Source organism: Panulirus ornatus, chromosome 23, assembly GCF_036320965.1.
Source record: "Panulirus ornatus isolate Po-2019 chromosome 23, ASM3632096v1, whole genome shotgun sequence".
In the NCBI taxonomy this organism is placed as follows: Eukaryota; Metazoa; Arthropoda; class Malacostraca; order Decapoda; family Palinuridae; genus Panulirus; species Panulirus ornatus.
The window spans coordinates 12,487,065-12,498,249 of record NC_092246.1 but is presented as its reverse complement, the minus strand read 5'-3'; the positions used below and the strand labels follow the sequence as shown (position 1 = coordinate 12,498,249).

Sequence of the window (11,185 nt, the reverse complement as noted above, 5' to 3'; positions counted from 1 at the left end):
TCATTTCCTTCCCAGCATCTGATAAGTAGATTATGTACATCACTCACTGTTCATACATATAAAACAACACATCTCCTCCTTCTGTGTCCCACATTCGTTGGAATTAATAACTTTCGTTCACAGGTCTTCCTAAACTATTCAGATATTGTGAAAATTCCTGCTAAAGAGAGTCTTGGAATGTTTGTTTGTGATTGAACGCATTTAATTCGCTATCCCATTCTAAACCTGTTCTCGCTGTTTGTCCATCACAGGTTACCGAAGCTCTTCTGTGCTGAGACGCGGTAACAGCGATGTTAGAGGTACTTGGCATTGCGTGGCTGTTGCTGTTCCTGTCGGCTGTTCTTCCTTTAAACAATACTCTGGTGGGCTTTCCCCTCACGCCCACCGACCCCAGTGTGCCATCTGGTGACCTTACAACGACAACTGAGCCTGACCTGACGAGCTCCTGGTTGCACACCCTTCAGACGAAGCAGATTAATCGACCTCCATTACCTACATGGGAGAACGCCAGCGTGATCCCCATCAGGAACAGGTTCTCTCGAAAACCCGTAATTCTAAGCCACAAGAAAGCCCGGGGAAAGGAATTGTTGTCGTCTGGTCATTTCTCGAGAACTGCAGTGGAGGAAGAAGAGGAGAACCTGGCCATCATGATGAGGACCTTCGTCAACAGAGAGTTGAGGGACTGTTCCCTGTTGGTGGTGGCTGATGGAGGCTATATTGGTTCGTCTGCATTACGGGATCTTGTGCGTCTTCCGAATGCAAAGCAGGTCAGTGAAATGGAATAATTGATTAGTACAATAAACTTGATTCCCTTTTATGCAGAGCAAATTATGCACCTTCACTTATTCAGATATCTCGGGTTAATGTTCTGATTTTCCAGGAGTATGATATTCTTGTGTCCAGTAATGATATTCACTGTACTGTTGATATTACTGGAAGTTACACGTCTGACCAGAAATAATTGTTCTTTGGGACAAGATATATGTTTTATAAGTTTCATAAGCTCTAAAGGAGTTAAACGATAAGAAAGAGGAAAACTGGTGCTAAAATGGTATCTTCGATAACAACAAATCGTTCAACTGAAATTCTTGATGTTGACCAACATCTTGGCTGGGTATGTTTTCAAGTATTTATTTCGAGGGTGACTTTGTTAACCCTCTTTGTCATGAAACATAACTTTTGTAGGTAACACACACACACACACACACACACACACACACACACACACACTTACATTGCAGGATCTAATGAACATGTACAAAAGCGACGTAAAACGCAATTGTTCTTATGAGTGAAGTAGTGTTCAGATTGATGAGCAAAAGGAGATGAGTTCTTTGTAGTAATCCATGTCAAGTACGTGGACTTTCCTGGGAGAGTCAGTATGTACACAGGTCTATGGATTTCATGATCATCGACAACTGAGTGATCATAAGTGAGAGGAATTGCATTAAAGCAAATCCAGTGAGACTCTAACGGGTTAATTTACGTGTTACTCGAATATTGTCGTCTGAAACAAAGTCATCTATAAATTAGCTGGGGCACCCGACGCTGCTCGAGAGAGAGAGAGAGAGAGAGAGAGAGAGAGAGAGAGAGAGAGAGAGAGAGAGAGAGAGAGAGAGAGAGAGAGAGAAGCTTTTTATAAAGATTTCCTCTTAACATTTATTCAAAATGTAGCCTTGGATAGCCTTAAATGCCAAGCTCTGGTACCCTTGCATCCTGCTATTGATCAACAGGTACATACCTTCATCAAATCATGAGGCTGCATGGTCGGTGAATTTGAATAGGTACGGTAAAAACGATGAGGCATGTTTGATGTATAGTAATCCCGACGGTGTTGTATGGTTTTAACGAGGGTGCTGTGATTTCAGTGCATTACAAATGACAGCTAAAGAGTGAATGACGAATGAGGCAATTTGTGAATCTTCTCCTGGCGCTATCTCGTTCACACAGGAAACGGCGAAAACACACACACATATATATATATATATATATATATATATACGAATAAAGTGCATATGAACGCGCACCTTCATAGAACATACAAACCTCTAACAGCCAGGATCGAACCCGGGACCCCTGTGCAAGAGGCAGGCATGTAACCGCTGGCTATGGGACTGTATAATAGGAAACAACTATTCGAAATACTAAGTACTTAGTATTTGAAATACTATATATATATATATATATATATATATATATATATATATATATATATATATATATATATATATATATATATATATATAATATATTATCCCTGGAGATAGGGAAGAAAAAATACTTCCTACACATTCCTCACGTGTAGTAGAAGACGACTTAAGGGGACGGGAGCGGGGGGCTAGAAACCCTCCCCTCCTTGTATTTTAACTTTCTAAAAGGAGAAACAGAAGAAGGATTTACGCCGGGAGTGCTCATCCTCCTTGACGGCACAGATTGATGTGTCTATTGTGCGTGGATGTAACCAAGATGAGAACAAAGGAGAGATAGGTAGTATGTTTGAGGAAAGTAACCTGGATATTTTGGCTCAGTGAAACGAAGCTCAAGGGTAAAGGGTAAAGGTTTGGGAATGTTTTGGAAGTGAAGTCAGGGGTTGGTGAGAGAACAAGAGCAAGGGAAGGAGTAGCACTACTCCTGAAACAGAAGTGGTGGGAGTATGTGATATAGTGTAAAAAAGTAAACTTTAGATTGATGTGGGTAAAACTGAAAGTGGATGAAGAGAGATGGGTGATTATTGGTGCATATGCACCTGGGCATGAGAAGAAAAATCATGAGAGGCAAGTGTTTTGGGAGCAGCTGGGTGAGTGTGTTAGTAGTTTTGATGCACGAGACCGGGTTATAGTGATAGGTGATTTGAATGCAATGGTGAGTAATGTGGCAGTTGAGGGAATAATTGGTGTACATGGAATGTTCAGTGTTATAAATGGAAATGGTGAGTAGCTTGTAGATTTGTGTGCTGAAAAAGGACTGGTGATTGGGAATGCCTGGTTTAAAAAGAGAGATATACAGACGTGTACGTATGTAAGTAGGAGAGATGGCCAGAGAGCGTTATTGGATTACGTGTTAATCGATAGGCGCGCGAAAGAGAGACTTTTGGATGTTAATGTGCTGAGAGGTGCAACTGGAGAGATGTCTAATCATTATCTTGTGGAGGCGAAAGTGAAGGTTTGTAGAGGTTTTCAGAAAGGAAGATAGAATGTTGGGGTGAAGAGAGTGGTTAGAGTAGTGACCTTGGAAAGGAGACTTGTGTGAGGAAGTACGGAGAGACTGAGTGCAGAATGGAAAAAGGTGAGAACAAAGGACGTTAGGGGAGTGGGGGAAGAATTGTATGTATTTAGGGAGGCAGTGATGGCCTACGCAAAAGATGCTTGTGGCATGAGAAGCGTAGGAGGTAGGCAGATTAGAAAGGGTATTGAGTGGTGGAATGAAGAAGTAAATTATTAATGAAAGAGGAGAGAGAGGCTTTTGGAGGAGTTTTGCAGGGAAATAGTGCAAATGACTAGGAGATGTATAAAAGAAAGAAGCAGGAGGTCAAGAGAAAGGTGCTAGAAGTGAAAAAGATGGCAAATGAGAGTTGAGGTGAGATAGTATCATTAGATTTTAGGGAGAATAAAAAGATGTTTTGGAAGGAGGTAAATAAAGTGCGTAAGACAAGAGAACAAATGGGAACTTCGGTGAAGAGGGCTAATGGGAGGTAATACAAGTAGTGGTGATGTGAGAAGAAGATGGAGCGAGTATTTTGAAGGTTTGTTGAATGTGTTAAATGATAGAGAGCCAGCTATAGGGTGTTTTGGACGAGGTGGTGTGCGAAGCGAGAGGGTTAGGGAGAATGATTTGGTAAACGGAGAAGAGGTAGTAAAAGCTCTGCGGAAGATGAAAGCCGGAAAGGCAGCGGGTTTGGATGGTATTGCAGGGGAATATATTAAAAAAGGGGGTGATGGTGTTGTTGACTCGTTGGTAAGGATATTTGATGTATGTATAACTCATGGTGAGGTGCCTGAGGATTGGCGGAATGCATGCATATTGCCATCGTACAAAGGCAAAGGGGATAACAGTGAGTGCTCAAATTACAGAGGTATAAGTTTGTTGAGTATTCCTGGGAGATTATGTGGGAGGGTATTGATTGAGAGGGTGAACGCATGTATAGAGCATCAGATTGTGGGGAAGAGCAGTATGGTTTCAAAAGTGGTAGAGGATGTGTGGATCAGGTGTTTGCTTTGAAGAATGTATGTAAAAAATACTTAGGAAAGCAAATGGATTTGTATGTAGCATTTATGGATCTGGAGAAGGCATATGATAGAGTTGAAAGAGATGCTCTTTGGAAGGTATTAAGAATATATGGTGAGAGAGGCAATTTGTTAGAAGCAGAGAAAGGTTTTTATCGAAGATGTAAGGCATTTGTGCAAGTGCGAAGAGAGGAAAGTGATTGGTTCTCAGTGAATGTCGGTTTGCGGCAGGGGTGCGTGGATGGCGTTCCTAGGGAGGTGAATGCAAGATTTTTGGCTAGCAGGGCAAGTATGCAGTCAGTTGTGGATGAGAGAGCTTCGGAAGTGAGTCAGTTGCTGTTCGCTGATGATACAGCGCTGGTGGCTGATTCGGGTGAGAAACTGCAGAAGCTAATGACTGAGTTTGGTAAAGTGTGTGAAAGAAGAAAGCTAAGAGTAAATGTGAATAAGAGCAAGGGTTGAGGAACAAGTAATTGGGAGGTAAGTTTAATTGGAGAAAAACTGGAGGAAGTGAAGTGTTTTAGATATCTGGGAGTGGATTTGGCAGCGGATGGAACCATGGAAGCGGAAGTGAGTCATAGGATGGGGGGCGAAAGTTCTGGGAGCGTTGATAGATGTGTGGAAGGCGAGAAAATTATCTCGGAAAGCAAAAATGGGTATGTTTGAAGGAGTAGTGGTTCCAGGAATGTTATATGGCTGCGAGGCGTGGGCTATAGATAGAGTTGTGCGGAGGAGGGTGGATGTGCTGAAAATGAGATGTTTGAGGACAATATGTGATGTGAGGTGGTTTGATCGAGTAAATAATGCAAGGGTAAGAGAGATGTGTAGTAATAAAAGGAGTGTGGTTGAGAGAGCAGAAGACAGTGTTTTGAAATGTTTTGGTCACATGGAGAGAATGAGTGCGGAAAGATTGCCAAAGACGATATATGTGTCAGAGGTGGAGGATACGAGAAATGAGAGACCAAATTGCAGGTGGAAAGATGGAATGAAAAAAAATTGAGCAATCGAGGCCTGAACATGCAGGAGGGTGAAACGCGTGCAACGAACAGAGTGAATTGGAACGATGTGGTATACCGGGATCGACGTGCTGTCAATGGATTGAACCAGGGCATGTGAAGCGTCTGGATAAACCATGGAAGGTTTTGTGGGGCCTGGATGTGGAAAGGGAGCTGTGATTTTAGTGCATTATACATGACAGCTATAGATTGAGTGTGAACGACTGTGGACTTTGCTGTCTTTTCCTAGAGCTACCTCGCGCACATGCGAGGGGAGGGGGTTGTTATTTCATCCAGGCCCCTCAGAACTTTCCATGGTTTACCCCAGACGCTTCACATGCCCTGGTTCAATCCATTGACAGCACGTCGAACCCCGGTATACCACATCGTTCCAATTCACTCTATTCCTGGCACACCTTTCACCCTCCTGCATATTCAGGCCCCAATCACTCAAAATCTTTCCACCTCCAATTTGGTCTCCCACTTCTCGTTCCCTCCACCTCTGACACATATATCCTCTTGGTCAATCTTTCCTCACTCATTCTCTCCACGTGATCAAAGCATTTCAAAACACCCTCTTCTTCTCTCTCAACTACACTCTTTTTTATTACCACACATCTCTCTTACCCTTTCATTACTTACTCGATCAAACAATCTCATACCACACATTGTCCTCAAACATCTCATTTCCAGCACATCCACCCTCCTCCGCACAACTCTATCTATAGCCCACCCCTCGCAACCATATATCATTGTTGAAACCACTATTCCTTCAAACATGCCCATTTTTGCTTTCCAAGGAAACGTTCTCGACTTCCACATATTTTTCAACGCTCCCAGAACTTTCGCCCCCTTCCCCACCCTATGATTCACTTCCGCTTCCATGGCTCCTTCCGTTTCCAAATCCACTCCAAGATATCTAAAACACTTCAATTCCTCCAGTTTTTTTCCATTCAAACTTATCTCCTAACTGACTTGTCCCTCAACCCTACTGTACCTAATAACCTTGCTCTTATTCACATTTACTCTCAGCTTTCTTCTTTCACACACTTTAACAAACTCAGTCACCAGCTTCTGCAGATTCTCACCCGAATCAACCACCAGCGCTGTATCACCAGCGAACAACAACTGACTCACTTCCCAAGCTCTTTCATCCACAACAGACTGCATACTTGCCCCTTTTTCCAAAACTCTTGCATTCACCTCCCGAACAACCCCATCCATAAACAAACTAAACAACCATGGAGACATAATGCACCCCTGCCGCAAACCTACATTCACTGAGAACCAATCACTTTCCTCTCTTCCTACACGTACACATGCCTTACATCCTCGATAAAAACTTTTCATTGTTTCTAACAATTTGCCTCCCACACCAAATATTCTTAATACCGTCCACAGAGCATCTCTATCAACTCTATCATATGCCTTCTCCAGATCCATAAATGCTACATACAAATCCATTTGCTTTTCTAAATATTTCTCACATACATTCTTCAAAGCAAACACCTGATCCACACATCCTCTACCACTTCTGAAACCACACTGCTCTTCCCCAATCTGATGCTCTGTACATGCTTTCACCCTCTCAATCACTACCCTCCCATATAATTTCCCAGGAATACTCAACAAACTTATACCTCTGTAATTTGAGCACTCACTGTTATCCCCTTTGCCTTTGTACAATGGCACTATGCAAGCATTCCGCCAATCCTCAGGCTCTCACCATGAGTCATACATACGTTAAATAATCTTAACAACCAGTCAACAAAACAGTCACCCCCTTTTTTAATAAATTCCACTGCAATACCATCCAAAGCCGCTGCCTTTCCGGCTTTTATCTTCCGCCATGCTTTTACTACCTCCTCTCTGTTTATCAAATCATTTTCCCTAACCCTCTCACTTTGCATACCACCTCGACCAAAACACCCTATATCTGCCACTCTATCATCAAACACATTCAAGAAACCTTCAAAATACTCACTCCATCTCCTTCTCACATCACCATTACTTGTTATCCTCTCCCCATTAGCCCACTTCACTGATATTTCCATATGTTACCTTGTCTTACGCACTTTATTTTCCTCCTTCCAAAGCATCTTTTTGTTCCCCCTAAAATTTAATGATACTCTCTTATCCCAACTCTCATTTGCCTTTTTTCACATCTTGCAACTTTCTCTTGACCTTCTGCCTCATTTTTTTTATACATCTCCCAAGCATTTGCATTATTTCCCAGTAAAAATCGTCCAAATGCCTCTCTCTTCTCTTTCAATAATAATCTTACTTCTTCATCCCACCACTACCCTTTCTAATATGCCCACCTCCCACGCTTCTCATGCCACAAGCATCTTTTGCATAAGCCATCACTGCTTCCCCAAGTACATCCCATTCCTCTCCCACTCCCCTTACGTCGTTTGTTCTCACCTTTTTCCATTCTGTACTCAGTCTCTCCTGGTACTTCCTCACACAAGTCTCCTTCCCAAGCTCACTTACTCTCACCACTCTCCTCACCCCAACATTCTCTTTTTTTCGGAAAACCTTTAGAAATCTTCACTTTCGGCACCTTTCAGCACATTAGCATCTAAAAGTCTCTCTTTCCCGCGCCTATCAATTAACACGTAATCCAATAACGCTCTCTGGCCATCTCTCCTACTTACATACATATTCCTATTTGTCCACGGGGAAAATGAAACACGATAAGTTCCCAAGTGCACTCCCGTGTAATAATCACATTATCACATTATATATATATATATATATATATATATATATATATATATATATATATATATATATACATATATATATATATATATATATATATATATATATATATTCCTGGGGATAGGGGAGAAAGAATACTTCCCACGTATTCCCTGCGTGTCGTAGAAGGCGACTAAAAGGGGAGGGAGCGGGTGGCTGGAAATCCTCCCCTTTCTTGTTTTTTTTTAATTTTCCAAAAGAAGGAACAAAGAAGGGGGTCAGGTGAGGATATTCCCTCTAAGGCCCAGTTCTCTGTTCTTAACGCACCTCGCTATCGCGGGAAATGGCAAATAGTATGAAAAAAAAAAAAAAAAATATATATATATATGCTGTCTGCCCTTATTCATTCCCGTCGCGACCCCGCCACACATGAAATGACAACCCCTTCCCCACGCGTGTGCGCAAGGCAGCGCTAGAAAAAGACAACATATTCCCCATTCGTTCACATTCAATCTCTGGCTGTCATGTATAATGCACCAAAACCATTACTATAATCGTTATCATAAATGTTCGGCGTTTTACGCATTGGCGAGTTAGCGTTAGGAAACATACGAAGAAAGACCCATTCACTCATATATTCACATATATACATACACGCTCATACGCATGTACACATATACACAAATGGCGTCCTAGCTACGTCTCTTCGTTGTATATCAACTGACTATTATTTTTCTTTCTTGTAACTCCCCTGATGATGTGATTATTGCACGGAATTTCACTTGGCAACTTGTAGTGTTTCATTTTCCCTGTGGACTCATAGGAATACACACATACATACATATACATACACATACACAGCCATATACATATATACACATGTAAATATCAATACTTGCTTGCCTTCATCCATTCTGGCGCGAGCCCGCCCCACAGGAAACAGCATCGCTATCCCCCGCTTCAGCGAGGTAGCGCCAGGAAAACAGACAAAAAAGGCCACATTCGTTCACGCTCAGTCTCTAGCTGTCATGTATAATGCACCGAAACTTATCTGTTATCATCAATATCCAAACCCAATGAAAAACGGAATTAAGAATAATGTCCCACGCTCACCTATACAGCACGGCTTACCTCAGATCGCTCTACTCCCACACAGCTCATGGTCCAGTCTCACACAGCACATCCTAGATGACTTCAGGCTTCAACTAACCACATCCCCTCATCGGCTAGACATATCTTTATATTGGAGGTACTTAACACAACCTTCCTCGAAGCTGACCCTAATGGCTAACCACCTTCATACCTGAAAGCCATGTTAGAGTCTCTCACAAAGCCCTTAAACTCAGCATTGGAATGTCTTAAGGAGCATTTTTTTTTTATCCAGATCTTTAATCTCTTCGTATGTGGCCTCCCATTACCTCTTGTTGACCATAGTGTGAAAGTTTTCTCATGCACGTATGACCTTCTCATGGAATCACAACGCTATGACACTCCCAAGCAACAAGAAGCATGACAGAACACTGGCTCAAACAGAATATCAGTAACTCTTAAAAAATCTACCGTCATCCACATAACCCAAGACAGACATGAATCCATCTTGCACCATACCATCACCTTGAATTTTCAGCCACTATCAAACTACCAACATAGACCGGCATATGTAGCATATCTTTACTCCTATGTGTGTATGCACAGATATTTTCAAGCCTAAACCAGGAACCCATTTAAAAGCTAGCTCCTAGGGAGGGAGGATGAAAACCTGAGTTGGTCGTGGACCAACTGCCAAGCCAAGGATTTGAACCCACGTGAACCCGACTCTGGGCGGCCTGTGCTGACTCGCGGTCAAAAACGCTAACTAATGCACTGTGCACGCGCGCGTTTTTTTTTTTTTTTTTTTTTTTGTGTGTGTGTGTGTGTGTAACATACATGATCCTCCTACTCGCTGGCTCATCGTCATCTATTCCCCGGTGTACAGGTGGTGCACATGAGGACGCAGGATGACCTTCAGGGCGTGGTGTGGGAGGCTCCCGGCTGCCGTGGTTACGTCTTCCTCTTGCAGGACCCGACGCCTCTCTTACTCTTCGCTGACACATCCCCCTTCCTCTGGGACTACGACGGCAGGTGCGCATCACCAGCGTATATCATCTCTTGTTTACCTAACATCACTTGGGCCCCTGTGTGTGACATTTAGAGGCGGATTGCTGAGCTGACATCACTATGTATAAGGCGTAACTTTGTAGGTAGTAGAGTTCTCATGACTTTTCTCGTTACTGAAATCGCCTCTTTTTAATCACAGTGTCTACTCGCCAGCGTTACGCCTTTGTGCTGAGTCAACCCAATCACTCTCTATCGATTGTGAAATTGATCTTACTTTCTTTGCTGTGTTCGTACATTCTCAAGTAGCCAAAGGTATCGCAATATTCAGATCTGACTGGGCTCATTTGGAAGTTCAGAATATATGAGATTTAGCCAGAACTGAGTTCTTGCATCCTATATCCTAAGTAGATTACAGGATCTGATCACATGGTCAGTTCAATTAGCTATTTTGCTTTTAATCCGTCTTTGTTCAGTGTTTTATTTTTCCTTCTCGATCATCGTCTTCCCCTACTTTACATTTCGTCATTTAACGAATTACTTGAATAGTCAAATGAATAATCCAAAATGAGTGACGTGTAATACTATGGAAGAAAGTGAGGAATGGCCATATGACGTAGTTGCTCCGTGGTTGGTGCTGAACACCTGAATCTATTACAGAAAACCTTGGGTTACCGTAGTCTTTCCTCATTATGGCAGATTCTTGCCTCTAGTTAAGATGGGAAGGTAAGATAAGGCCGGTGTTGTATATATATCCAACCTAAAAGGTAAAACAACGACAGTGAGGAATCACTTAAGAGAGAGGGACGAGGTGTGTGCCTGGGTCTGGCTGCGCGCTGTGTCAGCCATGATCAGCGACGGTTAATGTCACCATCGACATCCATCACAGAGTCACGTCAGCGTGTATGAATATACTGCTACGAACTCGTACAAAACTTCATGTTCGAGTATGAAGGCGGAAACAACCGCTCACATCATTTTGTTGAATGCAAGGAATAAACCGAATGAAATAAAACTGCTGATTTGCACACACACACACACACACACACACGCACACACACACACACACACACACACACGCATACGCGCACGCGCGCGCCTGGAGTTTGTAAGCATACACCGTACAAGTAAAAAACGTGTTCCGTATACACAAGGTTAGGAGATGGGGCA

The 11,185-nt window shown here is 42.6% G+C and overlaps 1 protein-coding gene across 1 annotated transcript in view; it reads left to right on the top strand.

The window, feature by feature from the left end:
• Positions 1–257: 257 nt before the first annotated feature.
• LOC139756809 (glutamate receptor ionotropic, kainate 2-like) overlaps positions 258–11,185 on the top strand; it is a 49,871-nt gene continuing 38,943 nt past the window's right edge. Inside the window, exons 1-2 of the mRNA XM_071676614.1 lie at positions 258–767; positions 9,897–10,042. Coding sequence (XP_071532715.1) covers positions 291–767; positions 9,897–10,042 — 623 coding nt within the window. The 5' untranslated portion in view covers positions 258–290. The remainder of the gene's footprint in view (positions 768–9,896; positions 10,043–11,185) is intronic.